Source organism: Dipodomys spectabilis, unplaced genomic scaffold (genome assembly GCF_019054845.1).
Source record: "Dipodomys spectabilis isolate Male_0828 unplaced genomic scaffold, ASM1905484v1 ptg000365l, whole genome shotgun sequence".
NCBI lineage: Eukaryota > Metazoa > Chordata > Mammalia > Rodentia > Heteromyidae > Dipodomys > Dipodomys spectabilis.
The window spans coordinates 4,221,586-4,237,646 of record NW_024871042.1 but is presented as its reverse complement, the minus strand read 5'-3'; the positions used below and the strand labels follow the sequence as shown (position 1 = coordinate 4,237,646).

The 16,061-nt window shown below is 42.2% G+C and overlaps 3 protein-coding genes across 5 annotated transcripts in view; all 3 read right to left on the bottom strand.

Moving 5' to 3' along the window:
- The window catches only part of Dtd1 (D-aminoacyl-tRNA deacylase 1), a 165,189-nt gene extending 160,379 nt beyond the window's left edge, over positions 1 to 4,810 (bottom strand). Inside the window, exon 1 of the mRNA XM_042666554.1 lies at positions 4,685 to 4,810. Coding sequence (XP_042522488.1) covers positions 4,685 to 4,727 — 43 coding nt within the window. The 5' untranslated portion in view covers positions 4,728 to 4,810. The remainder of the gene's footprint in view (positions 1 to 4,684) is intronic.
- Positions 4,811 to 6,779: 1,969 nt separating this feature from the next.
- Smim26 (small integral membrane protein 26) lies at positions 6,780 to 8,910 on the bottom strand. Its single transcript, XM_042666449.1, has 2 exons — positions 8,724 to 8,910; positions 6,780 to 7,371 (listed from the first exon to the last, which is right to left on the bottom strand). Exons 1-2 carry the CDS (start codon positions 8,836 to 8,838, stop codon positions 7,196 to 7,198), a joined length of 291 nt encoding a protein of 96 aa, XP_042522383.1. The 5' UTR covers positions 8,839 to 8,910; the 3' UTR covers positions 6,780 to 7,195.
- A 5,549-nt stretch (positions 8,911 to 14,459) lies between these two features.
- Sec23b (SEC23 homolog B, COPII coat complex component) overlaps positions 14,460 to 16,061 on the bottom strand; it is a 41,279-nt gene continuing 39,677 nt past the window's right edge. For all 3 annotated transcript variants that reach the window (XM_042666442.1, XM_042666443.1, XM_042666441.1), the window contains exons 19-20: positions 15,844 to 15,909; positions 14,460 to 15,244 (exon numbers count right to left, since the gene is read on the bottom strand). In XM_042666442.1, coding sequence (XP_042522376.1) covers positions 15,155 to 15,244; positions 15,844 to 15,909 — 156 coding nt within the window. In that variant the 3' untranslated portion in view covers positions 14,460 to 15,154. The remainder of the gene's footprint in view (positions 15,245 to 15,843; positions 15,910 to 16,061) is intronic.

The window sequence follows — 16,061 nt, the reverse complement described above, 5'->3', positions numbered from 1 at the left end:
GTTATGCTGAAAAAAAAAATTGGGGGGGGGGTCCAGTCGTGGGGCCTGAACTCTGGGCCTGGGCACTGTCCCTCAGCTCTTCAGCTCAAGGCTAGCGCTCTACCACTTCTGGCTTTTTTCTTTTTGCTTATGTGGTGCTGAAGAATCGAACCCAGGGCCTCATGCATGCAAGGCAAGCGCCCTACCACTGAGCCACCTTCCCATATGCTGAAAATTTTAAAGATTTTCTTCAGTGCTGCTTTTCTTATAATGGACTATGTGAGACTTACTAACCTATTAGCCAGTGACTCACAAGCAGAAATAAGAGTAATCCTTCCTGAAATACGTGGGCTTATCCTGGGCTTAGTTTGCTCATGTGCATTGCTTTAGAAAAAGTCCTCTGGCTTTAAATAAATTGTTCTTTAAGTAAATTATTATTTTCTTAAAATCTCAACTTACTTTCTAAATTTCTCCTAGGTTATTTTAAAAAATAATATATATATTCCATTAAAATACTGTATATGCATTATAGAAAACTTGTAAAATATAAGGGAATGGGAAGAAAACAAGACTACCCAAAGACAAGAATTTCAATATTTTTAAAAATTTCTTTTCTGTATTTATTTATAGATTTTTACCTCATATTTGTTTTCAGCTACTGTAATAATTTTTAATATTTGTATCTTGTCTTTTAACATTGCCTAAGAAATTTCAAATTATAAGCTTTTTCTAAATACCTGTTTTAAATTTTTTTATTGTTATTATAAAGGTGATATACAAAAGGGTTACAGTTACATAAGGCAGGTGAAGAGTACATTTCTTTTTGGACAATGTCACCCCTTCCCTCGTGCCCTCCCATTTTTCTTCCCATCTCTACCCACAAGTTGTACAGTTTTCAACATAGTGTCTAGTGTGTATCGCTGTTGCATTTGTTCACGCTAAATACTATAAAAAATAATTTCATTGTTATTATTAATGTGTGGTACAGATGGGTTACCATAACATATGTCAGGTAGTGAGTACTTTTTTTTGGACAATGTCACCTTCTTTTGCTTTCCCTCAGTTTTTCCCTCTCTCATCCCTGCCCACAAGTTACATGGGTCATTTTCCACATAGTGTATACTGAATTGCATGGCTGCATTTGTTCATCCTTCCTTCCTCTCCTTCTGTACCCTTTTCCTTACCCAAAAAAAAGAAAAAGAAAAAAAAAGGCAAAGCAAAAACAAACACCACCACCAACAACAACAACAACAACAAAAAAAAACTATTTTGCCACTTCCTGGAGCTCATTTTCTAAACACCTTCAATAGCAGCAACCTATCCAGTGTACTAACCAGCTCATTTTGCTGGACATATGATTTGTTTCCAGATTTTCCCTTCAATAAATAACAATGCGCTGAAAAAACTCTGTATACCAAAGTGCTTTTCCACAACTGAGATTATCTTCTTAGAGTATGTTCTCAGAAAAAGAATCACTAAGGAAGTTCTTTTGTTTTGTAGTACAGTAGTTTGAACTGAGAGCCTTGTGCTTGTTACATGGATACTCGATGCGAAGCCATAAGCCCAGCCCAAGAGCTCCAATTTTTTAAATAAAGTATCATAATAAAAAAATAAATTACAGGGCTGTGAAGGTGGCTCAGTGGTAGACTGCTTGCCTTGTATGCCTGAGGCCCTGGGTTCGACTCCTCAGTACCACATAAGCCGAAAAAGCCAGAAGTGGTGCTGGAGCTCTAGGACAGCACCCAAGCCCAGATTCAAGTCCTACAACCGACAAAAAATAAATAAAAATAAATAAATAAATTACACTTCTAAGTCTATATATGAAATAGATTGCTGCTCATAGGGTTCAAAGGGATCTTTCTTATAAACAAATCATTTCGTGAGGGGGAAAAACATGAGCTTCATTACTTTAAGGTGAGCCTCATTATTCTCATGAAAAGATCATGGGGCTGGAAAAGAGTTGATAGTTTAGTTGGATTTTTTTCATGAATGAGTGGCATATGCCTTGAGACCTATTCAAGAATTCATATACATATACATAAATTCACACACACCAAACTTTAGTGTTGAAATTTAGTGATAGGCAAGCAAATGAATATGGTTGAAATGTTTCCTAATAAAGGTTTTAAAGCAAGACTAGTATGGATTGTGGATGTAGCTCTGAGGTAGGGTGCTTGCCTACCATGCACAAGGTCGCAGGTTCAGTTCCCAGTACTTCAAAACAAAAACAATTAGATTAAATTAACATAGGAATGTGTCTGAAAAATCCCAAGAGATTCTGTCACATAAGATATGTGATATCTGATGTTCAATTCTGTCTTAATCATAACATAGTGGCATCTGGGCACCAGTGCCTCATGTCTGTAATCCTAGCTACTCAGGAGGCTGAGAGCTAAGGACCACAGTTCAAAGCCAGCCTGGGCAGGAAAGTCGGAGACTCTTATCTCCAATTAACCACCAAAAAGCAGAAAGTGGAGCTGAGGTTCAAGTGGTAAATTAAAAAAAAAAAAAAACTCAGGGACAGCACCCAGGCCCTGAGGACACGGACACAGACAGACAGACAGACAGACAGACAGACAGACACACACACACACACACACACACACACACACACACGAAAGTGGCACTTTAAAACAGTAAAATGTCATTGAATGCAGTCATATTTCAGTGAAGTCGGCCACTTTTTAAGGACCCAACATATGCTATTCCACTATATGCCAACTCCCATACTGAGAATCCCACAATTCTTCAACCCCAAATTTCCAAATAACACATTCCCACAATTCATATCTTTTTTTTTTTTTTTGGTGGTAGTGGGATTGAACTGAGGGCCTTTTGTACTTGTTTTGTTTTGTTTTTGGGTCCGGTCATGGGGCCTGAACTCTGGGCCTGGGCACTGTCCCTCAGCTCTTCAGCTCAAGGGTAGTGCTCTACCACTTGAGCCACAGCACCACTTCCAGCTTTTTGCTTATGTGGTGCTGAGGAATCGAACCCAGGGCCTCATGCATGCAAGGCAAGCGCTCTACCACTGAGCCACCTTCCCAGCCCCGCCTTTTGTACCTGTTACACAGGCACTCTACCAATTCAGCCACACCTCTAAGTGCAACACACTGAGTAAATAGTTTGGTTGGTTGATTTTCACTAGAGAACATAAAATTTAAATATCAACTTAAAAGTAGTTCAAACTCCACTCAGCAAATCTCACAAAATAAAGATATATTTTCAATATTCCAGATCAGCAATAGACTTTATGGGACAAAAGATCAATATATAAATCTGTTGGTGATGATATTAAAAAAATCTTCCAAAAAAAATCTTCCACTAGCAATTTTCCCAATTTCCATGAATATTTACTGAAATGCTGTAAGACCTTTCAAACTTTCATAAACCTGAGTGCTACCCTAGTCCTTATTATTCCAGGACTATTTTCAAAACCATAGTCACCAGAGCAACTTACAAATCATTAGTAAAATTTCCTACCAAAATACACGGTTTTGATTGTTTAAGGGGCTTTGTCTTATTCCTAGATTTCTACTTGGTGGAGTCAAAAACACCTAGAATAACTGGAATATCTTGAAACCTTTTTTTTTTTTTTGTCTCATGGAGACCCAGCTGGCCTCTAACTCCTTAGGCTCAATGGATCCTCCTTCTTCAGCCTTCTTCAATTAGTTGGGACTATCTACAATAGGCTCAACTTAAAACAATGTAACTGCCCATAAAGACTAAAGAGTTGGAGGGTGGCGGCTCACACCCCCAATCCTAGCTATTCAGGAAGCTGAGATGTGAGGATCCCCAGTTTGAAGCCAGTCTGGGCAGAAAAGGCTGACTTCAAAGTGAAGCTGGGCTCAAAGGTAGCGTGCCAGCCTTAAGCGAAGAAGCAACTAGGCTCTGAATTCAAGCCTCAGTACCTACCTACCTCTATATACACACACACACACATTACCTCTACACACACACACACACACACACGTGAACTAGTTTTATGTTTTTAATTCTAAGTAAGCGTGGCCTGAGTCTTTAGTGACTACATAACCTACATCAGTCACCTGGACCCCTGATGTTCCAACTAACTGAACCAGATGACGACAGGTGGGGCGGCTTGAGTCCACAGAAACTGGTGTAAAAGAGCAAATGTGTCCTCTTGGGTTCTCTGGCTCTGCCCCATGACCTGCAGGGCTGAGTTAGAAAGGGCACTCGGGCCGGCTCGGGGGCCGCCAGGCCTCCCCTGGAGGATTGAACGTGCTTGTACACCTGCTAGCTCTGCCAGGAAGCAGCCGCTCGCGTGCGAGCACTGTACCCCGTCTGCCGGGCGTCAAGCTGCATCTAGACACTGGGAAATGCAGGGAGAGGCGAAGGCGACGGGGCAGCGGGAAGAGGGGCGGGAGGAAGGAAGGGAGAGGGTTCCCTGCGCCGCCAATGCTCCACACGTGTGGTGTGCAACAGCTCCTTGGAGAACGGCCGTGGCCTGCACTCAGGACAGATAAAAACGGGGGTGGGAGGATTCGATGACGCGATGAAGATGGTGATGGAACAAGGCGCGCTCATGCCGGGCCCAAAGCGGGGACCCAGCCACGTGCGGGCACGCTCCCGCCCGGTGTGGCGCGGCTGCGGGGGCCCGAGGCCCGTGCCGGGAAACCCCTGCCAGGCCCGCGGGTCGCGGGGGCTCAGGGGTGGCGCCTCCCGGGGCCGGCCCCGCCCGACTGACCTGTGACGCTGGCCCGGGTGACGCGCTGCACCACGGCCTTCATGGCGACGGCTAGGGGCGAGTGGGGCGGCGCCGCGCTTCGTCCCGCTTCGTGACTCACAAGGCGTCTCCGTCCACGGCGCCCTCTGCGGGTGACATCCGGAAGCGCGCCGGAGGACCTCTTCTAGCGGGTTGCTGCGTCCCGCCCACGTCCGGCACGCCTACCAACTGATTGGTCCTGCTCACGTCAGCCACGCCCACCTGGACCCTAAGATCTCCCAGACCCATCCAAGGAGAAGCTCTGCTCAAACCTTGGGAGTGTGAAAAACTCCAGCCAATTCCCCACAGCCTGCGCACACGCCACTCTGCCCTGACCAACCTTAATCTGCACTGGGTTTTATTTCTACTCTCCTGCACAAGGCCGAATCCCACCTTTGTCCGGAGTTCTTTTTCTGTATTTCTCCTCTTTTCCTCTTCTCTGCCCCCAGATCCTCCCAGTTTATTTGCCGTTTTTTGTCTCTGCAGCTAATCATACCAAGTGCAAAAATAGCTGCTAAAATAGCCATTTAAGGGTGGGGGGAGGGGGGAGGCTGGGAAGGGAGGTGACGGGTAAACAAAGGAGGAGGCTGCAATGCTTGGTAAGAAATGTATGCATTATCCTGCCCATGTAATTGTAACCCCTCTGTACAGTATGTTCTCAAATAAAATAAAATTTAAAAAAAATAAAAAACTAAAATAGCCATTTAACCATGTAAACTACTCGTTTGTCTTAGAAATGTCACAGAGCAAACAGGTGCATGATCCTAGAAGTCTTAATTCCTCCTGTAATACAGATACTAATACTTAGCCTTGCCATAAAACTGTTAGGAAATTAAAATGAAATATACTACATGAAGATACTTAGAAGGTACAAAGGACTATACTACTACCGAAACAAATTGTCGGTGATTTTTTTTTTAAAAATTAGCCAACTTCAGCACAGTGCACTTAAACAAAAAATGAAAATAAAGTCTTAGTTACTCCAGCTGAGTTTAAAAAATGGCTTAAGCCGGCCGCCAGTGGCTCACACCTGTAATCAAGAGGCTGAAATCTGAGGAGCACAGTTCAAAGCCAGCCTAGTAGGAAAGTCCGAGAGACTTTTATCTCCAATTAACCACCAGAAAACTGAAAGTGGTGCTGCGGCTCAAGTGGTAAGAGAGCTGGTAGCCTTGAGCTGAAGAGCTGCGGGACAGCGCCTAGGCCCAGAGTTCAAGCCCCAAGATGGACAAAAAAAAAAAAAAGATGCTTAAGCCCACAGGCTCTGAATAGTATAAGAAGGATCCTAATGAAAGTAAGGAAGAGAGATAAAGTAAAAGAAGAGAGAGAGGAAGAGAGGGAGAAATAGAGAGTGAGAGAGCAAGGAGCTGTCATTCACTCAGAAAAATCTACAAACCAGTAAGCTTGAATTTTAAATACTGAATGCAAAATTATCTTTATGAAGTGGTCAAAGCTAACATCGCCAGTAGTAAAAGACCCTTACAGAATTCCCAATACTACAGAATGGAAGGTCACATGGTATTTTTGCCTCACAGGGTCTTAAGTAACAATGAATAAAAAGCAAAATTCAAACGGGAAATGATGTATTAACAATTTAGGAAGTATCAGTAATCCACAAAGCAGGGATCTGCTAAAAAGCTGAACTGAGGTTCTCACAAGAGTAAAAGCCAAACACATGGGTGGGAGAAGCTGATCAGCATTCAGCACTGTTGCTAGAAAGTAGTTCCTTTCAGGGCTAACTCTAGGGAAGAAAAAGAAACTGATATGTTGCCAGAAAGAAACAGGATATAGCTCAAACAGGCTCTGTGAGTGGCTGTGTTCCAGTTCCTCTGAAGACCTCCACTAGTAACTCTGTTTTAATTCTGAACTTCCTATACATATTTTGACAAACACCCATGTGATTTAAGCTGGCTGTGTCAGTTTGTTGTTTGCAGCTAAATGGGACAGGTGATATTGATAGCATCATGCTGACTTTATGTCCCCAGCATCTAAAACAGCATCAGCACTAGCCACATTCGGCCTTTAATCTATACTTCAGATGTATGTGAAGGTACTGGTCCAGAAGAACAGAAAAAGTCTATTTACTTCAGGAATTTTATTCTAACTCATAAGAAACCCACTATCCAACAGTACCCAAAGGGCTGTTGTAAGCCCCAAAATGAACTGGGAAATTTTGCTGAATTTCACTTTAACCTAAGGCTTTAATAACCAACATGAAAAAAAATGCGAAGTCATATGAGCTAGTTCGAAAAATGAGCCTATAGAAACTCAATGTGGAACTTCACCTTGACCTTTTACACAAGTAAAATATAAAATACCTTCTGAATTACTATGTTTAGTTTCATTCAAGGAAATAGTCTCTGCGTTTACCACTGATTACATTTTACAGCAAAGTTAAATTAAATAGATACTTTTCACAAACAAAAAACAAATCATCTATCAAGCTTAAATGAACCAAAGTCTTTGTTTTCAGAATTCAGCAGTTAATCATAATTATTAACGAGGTCCACCAGTCCATGATTTGAAATAGTTGAGGATTTTGTCAGTAACTGGGACAAAATCTTTTTTATATGTGACAATTGTTTCCACATAAATTCCTTTTAGGAGCTCAGACTTTTCAATTGAGACAGGCATTTCACTTGTTGAATCATCCTTTTGCTCTACTTCATGACCTTTAAAAAAAAACAAAAAGTTGAGTGATTAACTGTGAAAGCAATAATTAAAGTCTTGGAAATAAACTAAGTCTAGAATCAGGCCAATAGATGCCTATCACCATGTTCTTGGAGGAGGGGGGGGAAGGAGGGGAGGAGGAGGGGAGGAGGGGAGAAGGGGAGGAGGGGAGGGGGAGAGGGAGGGGGAAAGGGGGGGGAGGAGGAGGAGGGGAGGAGGGGAGAAGGGGAGGAGGGGAAAAAGGGAGGAGGGGAGAAGGGGAGGAGGAGAGGGGGAAAGGGGGGGGAGGAGGAGGGGAGGGGGAAAGGGAGGGGGGAGGAAGAGGGGGAAAGGGAGGGGGGGAGGAGGGGGAGGAGGAGGAGGAGGAGGAGGAGGAGGAGGAGGAAGAAAAACAGACTGCTGCTGGTGGCTCACCCCTGTAATCCTAGCTACGCAGGAGGCTGAGATCTGAGGATTATGGTTCAAAGCCAGCCGGGACAGGAAAATCCATAAGACTCTGATCTCCAATTAACCACCAGAAAAGTGGAAGTGTGCTGTGGTTCAAGCGGTAGAGTGCTTACCTTGAGCTGTAAGAGCTGAGGGACAGCGCCCAAGCCCAGGGTTCAAGCCCCACGACCAAAAAAAAAAACCATAACTGCTATGGAACTTATTGCTGGGAATGTTAATTTTCAGACTACTTATATTTTTCATGAACAAGTGTAATCTTCAAGATTTCACATAAGAGCTGGAGATAGTAACTTACATACAATTCCCCTTAAAAGGTACACATCAGTGGGCTTTTACTATGTTTAGAGTTGTGCAACTAATACCAGGGTTGCTTTTAGAATACTTTCATCCATGGGCGGGGGAGGGGGGGGGAAATCTATAATTTAGCAGGCACTTTCCATTGTCCCCACTCTTCACTCAGGCCCTAGTAACTACATTAATCAGTTCTGGTCTCTTCGACTTCAGCATATAATTAAAAGGCTAAGAGATTTCCTCTTATACCCAGCAGCTGATTCGCTTTTAATGCTCTTTGGCTGTTTTAGCACTCTTTAACTAGTCCTGAGATTGTTTGCTCCTCATAGGAGATGAGGGCTAAGAGTACTGGGCAGCAAGCACTTCGTTAAAGAAATCCCACCTTGAACTTCACACATTCTCCCAACTGAGAGTAAGGACAGCCGTCTTTGCTAAGTACCGTTCAGCATGTCAACATTACTGGCGTCCAGTTCTTTGCGGATCTCTTAAGAGCCCAGGTCCCTTAAGTAACCGCTTCAACTCGTTTTAGAGTAACCTTGGGGCTTAAGCACAGGGAAGTGACTTTTAGACTCTCAGGCCTGGACCTACTTGCGGTTGGTTGTGTCGAAAACCTTACCTGATGGCGCCTGTTTACGATCCAAATAAAACACAGAGCCTAGCAGCGTCCAGGCGCCTAACGCGTACACCAAAGATAACCGCTTGTACCATACCGAGGCTGTTTGGGGATTCATGTTCAAACTTTTACTCCACGGTGGCCCAAAGCATCGGCGGGCTGTCGTCTCGTCGAGGTCGTTGCCGCTATGACCAATGGGAAGTCGGCTCTTCAGTCACTTCCTTCTCCACCTCGCAATGTACCTTGGGACTTGTAGTCCACCTTGGGCTCCAGGCTATGGATTCTGGGGTAGGTGGCTTTTTGGCAAGCTGTGACAGGCCAAGCCACACTTCATACCGTGTGAAGGTAAGCAAATGACAACTTCTTTGGACAGAAACTTTCCCAAATGCATAACAACAATGCCTATCTTGCCATAGGTCAGAAAATGCAGGAGAGGCTTAATTTCATTCTTCTTTCAGGTCTCAGATCTGCAGAAATACCATTTCTCTCTTCCCTCTTCCTCATATTCCTGTAGGTGAATTTTTTTTTTTTTCCGGTCGTGGGGCTTGAACTTTGGGCCTAGGTGCTGTCCCTCAGCTCTTCAGTTCATGGCTTAGCGCTCTACCACTTGAGCCATAGCGCCACTTCCAGCTTGTTCTGCTTATGTGGTGCTGAGGAATCGAACCCAGAGCCTATGCAAGCACTCTTCCACGGAGCCACCTTCCCAGCCCCCTGTAGGTGAATTTTGTGTGCCTGCAGGTCAAAAACAGTTCACCTTTGTATTCTGGGTCCCACTCTTTGCAGCCTCCTCAGAGGCCTTTGTCATTAACTACACCCTAACAGCACTCACCCCACTCATTTTCCACTCATGAATTCTATTCATCATACAAATGTACCTATGTCTCAAAAACAAAACGAAAATGTCTTTTGATTCTGTCAGATTCTCTTATTCATATTTCTTCAAGGCATAATCTACCCACATTTCAGTAGGTGAACACTGGAGAGCAAGGCTGATGTGTTAGGCCCAGGATAGGCAGGAATTACATTACCTTTTTTAGAAACATTTTATTGTCAAGATGATGTAGAGGGGTTGCAGTTACATATGTAAGGAAGTGAGTACATTTCTTTCTTTTTTTCTTTTTTTTTTTTTGCCAGTCCAGGGCTTGAGCACTGTCTCTGAGCCTCCCTGTACTCAAGGCTAGTACTCTACTACTTGAGCCACAGCACCACTTCCAGCTTTTTCTGTTTATGTTGTACTGAGGAATGGAACCCAGAGCTTCATGCTAGGCAAGCCACATTCCCAGCCCGTGAGTACATTTCTTGTCCAACTTGTTATCCACTCATTTTTCATTTTTCTCCCACTTTCCCTACCCACCCATCCCCCAAGTTCATTTCCAACATACTGTCTTGTGAGTATCGCTGTTGCATTTGGTTCACCCTTTGTCCTTTGTCTCACCATTTTGTTGCTCCCCTTCCCTTCCCTAATTTGAAACATATATATGATACCCAGGGTACCAAAATCAAATGCAGTAACAACAAGGGATAAACCATGAGGGAAAAAAAAAACAAAAAGAAAAAGGTTCCTCAAAAGACTAAACAACAGAGCTTCCCTATGATCCAGCAATCTCACTTCTGGGCATTTACCCAAATGACCACAAACACGGCCATACTAAAGCTACCAGCACAACTATGTTTATTGCAGCACTATGGAATCAACTCAGATGCCCCTCAGTAAATGAATGGATCAAAAAAATTATATATATATATATATATGCATATATACAATGGAATTCTGTTTCCATCAGAAAGAATGATACAGACCCATTTGTAGGATATAGAAAGACTTGGAAAAAATCATATTAAGTTTAGCAAGCCAGACCCCCCCAAAAAAAACATTATTTCCCTCATTTGTAATAATTAGCACAGGGGCTGGGAAGGTGGCTCAGTGGTAGAGTGCTTACCTTGCATGCATGAGGCCCTGGGTTCGTTTCCTCAGCACCACAAAAGCAGAAAAAGCCAGAAGTAGTGCTGTGGCTCAAGTGGTAGAGTACTAGCCTTGAGTTGAAAAGCTAAGGGACAGCACCCAGGCCCAGAGTTCAGGCCCTACGACTGGCAAAAGAACAAAAAAAAAAAAAAAAATAGGACATGTCTAGGATAATCCTAGAAGATGGACAGAATAGCTCAATAGCTATATGCATATGACCGTATAAGATGATGTTAAGCTGGGAAGGTGGCTCAGTGGTAGAGTGCTTGCCTTGCATCCATGAGGCCCTGGGTTCGATTCCTCAGCACCACATAAGCAAAAAAAGCTGGAAGTGGTGCTGTGGCTCAAGTGGTAGAGAACTAGCCTTGAGCTGAAGAGCTGAGGGGCAGTGCCCAGACCCAGAGTTCAGGCACCATGACTGGCAAAAAAAAAAAGAAAATCTTGGTTTTGGGGCTGGGAAGGTGGCTCAGTGGTAGAGCGCATGCCTTGCATGCCAGAGGCCCTGGGTTCGATTCCCCAGCACCACATAAGCAAAAAGAAAAAAGCTGGAAGTGGCGCTGTGGCTCAAGTGGTAGAGCGCTAGCCTTGAGCTGAAGAGCTGAGGGACAGTGCCCAGGCCCAGAGTTCAGGCCCCATGACCGGACCCAAAAAAAAAAAAAAATGACGTTAAGCAAAATGAACCCCAAGACATGAAAACAAGAGGTTTTTCTTTGTTGTTGTTGTTTTTACATTACTTTTCAGCCACACTTAGACTTGATTTCCAAGCCAATGAGTGCTGGGCACCTGTGGCTCATGCCTGTAATCCTAGCTTCTCAGGAGGCTGAGGTCTAAGGATCACAGTTCAAAGCCAGCCTGGGCAGGAAAGTTTATGAGACTTTTTTTTTTTTGGGGGGGGGGGGGTCATGGGGCTTGAACTCTAGGCCTGGGTGCTGTCCCTGAGCTCTTTAGCTCAAGGCTAGCACTCTACCACTTGAGCCACAGTGCCACTTCCAGCCTTTTCTGTTTATGTGGTGCTAAGGAATCGAACCCAGGACCTCATGCATGCAAGGCAAGCGCTCTACTACTAAGCCACCTTCCCAGCCCACTACTCTCTTTTCTCACCAAGCTTACCCACTTTATTAATCTGAAAGCAAATCCACATGGATCACTGCCAACCCGCGGCATCTTCATTTTTTATCCATATCCCACAAGCTCCTTAAAATGTCCACAACCGAATTATCAATGCCACATCCAACAAGAAACATGTTCTCTTCCTATGCACCACACCTGGCATACTTGAATGTCAGAGCCATCTAGGCATCTCATATCCTTTTTTTTTTATATTAATGTGAAACATAAATGTCCCAAAGAGAAAATTTTAGGTTTAATCTGCTTACAGTTTTATGTGCTCTTTCTTCAAGATGTATCTCAATTAAAAATTGTATCTAAAATATAAAAATACCCTATGGAAAAGACAGAGAATATGAACTCCTGGAAAAGATAACTGTTACATAGGAAATGCTCCAAAAATATAGAGCAGAAGCAGAAGACAGAAAATATAAACTCAAAAGATAAAAGTATCAGAATCACTCAAGATGGCCCAACATCCAATTAATTGGAGTTGTTTCATTTGTCTACATCATACTTTTTTTTTTTTTTCTGGTCCTAGGCATTGTTCCTGAGCTCCTTTTTGCTTAAGGCTAGTGTTCTACCACTTGAGCAATAGTGCTACTTATAGTTTTTTTGTGATTAACTAGAGATAAGTCTTACAAACTTTCCTCCCCAGGCTGGATTTGAACTGTGATCCTTAGGCCTCAGCCTCCTGAAAAGTTAGAATTGCAGGCATGAGCCATAGGTGCCCTCATTGACTTCTAATACATAACTTACTTCTAATTTTTTTTTTTGGGGGGGGTCCAGTCGTGGGGCCTAAACTCTGGGCCTGGGCACTGTCCCTCAGCTCTTCAGCTCAAGGCTAGTGCTCTACCACTTGAGCCACAGTGCCACTTCCGGCTTTTTTCTTTTTGCTTATGTGGTGCTGAGGAATCGAACCCAGGGCCTCATGCATGCAAGGCAAGCGCTCTACCACTGAGCCACCTTCCCAGCCCCCTTACTTCTAATTTTTTAACTATTGATCTACCCTAAATAGAAACTTCACAAGATCAGGAATTCATGTTTTATTGGCTATGTTCCCAGCACACAGATGATTCCATAACTTTCTGCAGAATAATTTTTGTTGGGTGAATCAAATACCAGCTCCAAAGTTCTGACAGGAAGTGATTGTGGGCCTAGTTTTACACCCATAGTCAAACAGGAACATAGATTTGCAGACATGCCCAAGTCCAATGAATTATTTTCCATGTTCTCATTTTGACAAGTCATTTGAGATAGCAAATGTTGCATTGAATTATAGGAAGAATGGAGCTAAATAAGAATCCCACACAAAAGAAAAGTCCTGCATGACAGTTGTGTAGCAGGTCTAAAAAAAAAAAAAATGACCCATATTGGAAGTCCGGGACATTAGTGACATCTAAAAAAAGGAAGGGACTTCATTCAGAATAAGCAGCTGGAATCTCTTAGTAAATAAAAAACAAAAAACTTCTCTCAAACATCAACCAAAAACTAAGAAAATCTGGGAGGAAAGCCCCACAAAACAAGAAAATCCAAATCCAAATAGGAAGGAAGCCAACTTGTGAAATGATGACATGTAAGAAAAGTGACTCTGATCTTGTCAAGTGACATAGAAACTTACTAAACAAAAAAGAAAGAAAGAAAAAACATACTCAATACACATATGAACAATATTTACATCATTAAACTGTATATATGCTCTTTATTAGTTTCCACAATAAACTTAGAAACAAAAAAATAGAATTATTGTTATAGGCCAGAATATACATTTTATCACTTAATAATATAAAAATAAAGGCATAGCTGATCCAAACTGGAGTGTAGAAGGAAGGTCTTAATATCTACATCCACTGAAAATAGGAATTGAAAAATAATTGGCTAAAATTCAACAAAAACATGTAAGATTGAACAATTAACCTCTGAAGAGCAGATCTAAGTTTAGGGAGTGAGGAAAAAGCATTTATTAATTATAAGCTCTTTAGGATACAATGTTTATTTTGTTTTTAAACAAACACATATAAAATCAAAAGTAATATATGTGTATGTGTACACATATCAGAGTAGTATGTATAGATATGTGTGTGTGTCTGTGTGTGCGTGTACATTACACTGATTGGAAAAATAGTACCTGTACAAGTTATTTCACTTGATGCCCAGGATAAGTGTGCCACACTCTGGTGGAGCCACTTATGCACATTAGCCTTTTTGCTATGTGTGTATGCCAGTAACCAGGGCTAGAACACAGAGTCTGGGTGCTGTCCCTGAGCTTTTTTGATTAAAGCCAGCAGTCTACCACTTGACCCACAGCTCCACTTCCAGTATTTTAAGTAATTTATTGGTGATAACAGTCTCACAGACTTTCCTGTCCATACTGGCTTTGAACTACAATCCTCAAATCCTCCTGAGTAGACAGGATTATAGGCATGAGCCACTGGCATCAGGCCACCAGCCAGCCCTTCTTGGTGTCTACCCTGGGCAGGACTGCTGACATGAGAGTTACATGTGAGGCAGCACAGTGCCCCATCCATGCTCTATCAGAACAGTCCTACATATTCCATATTTTTCCTTGACCCCTTAACATTTAGATATAAACAAGAATTAAGTTCAGTAAACACTTTTTTGTTTTGCACAAAGAAGAACTTCATATTTTATTTCCGAAACACTATTGATTTAAATATAGAATATGGGCTGTGATTACTGCTGTGTTTTTAGTTAGCAGTTTGAATTTGAGATACTGAGGCAGAGACACCCTGTTGGATCTAAGGCTTAGTGGTTGAGGAAGGCTGGCTTCAGGCCTGGATGAAAGGCACTAGGATGCTTATGTTCAGCTACCTGCTTCTTTTCTCATGAATGGCTGTGTATAACACACTAGTGACAAACAGAACCACAGGATCTCCTGCTATAATACTCAGCCTGATTGCTGTTTTTCAGAGAGCTATTTTGAGAGAGTCACATCACACACAGAGACCTCAGGAGGTAAAATTTGTTTTAGCATTATTTTAGCCAGTGCTTTCTTTCCTCAACGATTTATTTCCTGCATGATCATCAATGTTTTCATTTCAACAAGCTGACAAAATCCATTACCTCTGATTTTATACAGACTCTAAAGTTAGGCTACAAAAAGCAAGTAAACAACTACAAGTACCAAAAGATTTACGACCTTACAATTTCATGGGCAGGAAGTGGGACATAGAAAAGGATTACAAATAAATTATAATCTTCAGACTTACAAACAAAACCTCCTTTGGTTATTTATTAAAATCTGTCAGAAAAGTTAAAGGAATGCAATTAAGCCTTTATAAATAACTGGGACATGATCTGCTCACAACTGTGTTTTCTCCAATATCCTGGTCACATCCTCAGTTTAAGAGGCAGTGGAGACAGCCAGCTTCTTCAAATGATCCATGAACACCTGCAGGCTGACGTCATCAGTTAGGATAGGTGCTCCAGTTTCCTGAAATTTTAAATAATAAAGTCTTACTGGCAGAGACTTTATGTTTGAGTTTTTGTTGAAAGGAATAACACTGATCAAGATATATTGTATTCGTAAAACATAAAAATAAAAAATTTATGTGCTTTTGAGTACCTTTCTGCCTCAGAACATTCTTGTCACCTGTACTCCCCACCACCTCAACCTCTGCCAAGCAAACTACTATCAACTTTCCTCAGCAAACCCTTTCCTGATCCACATAAACAAGGCCATCCCTGCCCACTGAAAACATGGTTTTGAGGATATGCCTTTCTATTTTAACCCTTCCATGGTGCTGAGGACTCCTTTGGAGCCAAGATCCACATCAGCAGTGAGTTGCAGCAGTACTTGTCCCTGATCTGACCCTGGCAGGTTATGCTGTATGCTATAAAAGGGAATCTACACAGGTAGCACTCCAACTCTCACTGCAACTATGTCATTCAAAGTTTTCCCATCCTAGTGGAATATTCAAATCTAAGTTAACCTGTCTTTAGCCCAAAAAGAGTCCCATTTTATAGGAATTTAAAACAAGTTTTTAAAATAAATAGCCTAGTACCTTTCCCAAATATCTGTCAATTTCTTACCTGTCCCCAAGCATACAGATTATTGTGTGTCTGAGATGGGTTCACTTTGGACAAAAGGAATCGAGCCTTTAAAAAAACAAAAGTTAGAGATTAAAAGTGCCATTACTATAATAGAAAAAAGAAAGACAAATTTTCATACCATTTCTTTAATTAAATGAGAAATCATTTTATTATATAGGAACCTATTTCTTTAGCTTAAACCCACGGGCTGAAACACT

What these genes read in the sequence shown, in the direction of transcription:
- Smim26 (XM_042666449.1), bottom strand. Translation starts at nt 8,838, where the DNA reads ATGAATCCCCAAACAGCCTCGGTATGGTACAAGCGGTTATCTTTGGTG. An exon ending in TCGTAAACAGGCGCCATCAG is followed by an intron (nt 7,372 to 8,723) that starts GTAAGGTTTTCG and finishes TTTTTTTTAAAG; the next exon opens with GTCATGAAGTAGAGCAAAAG.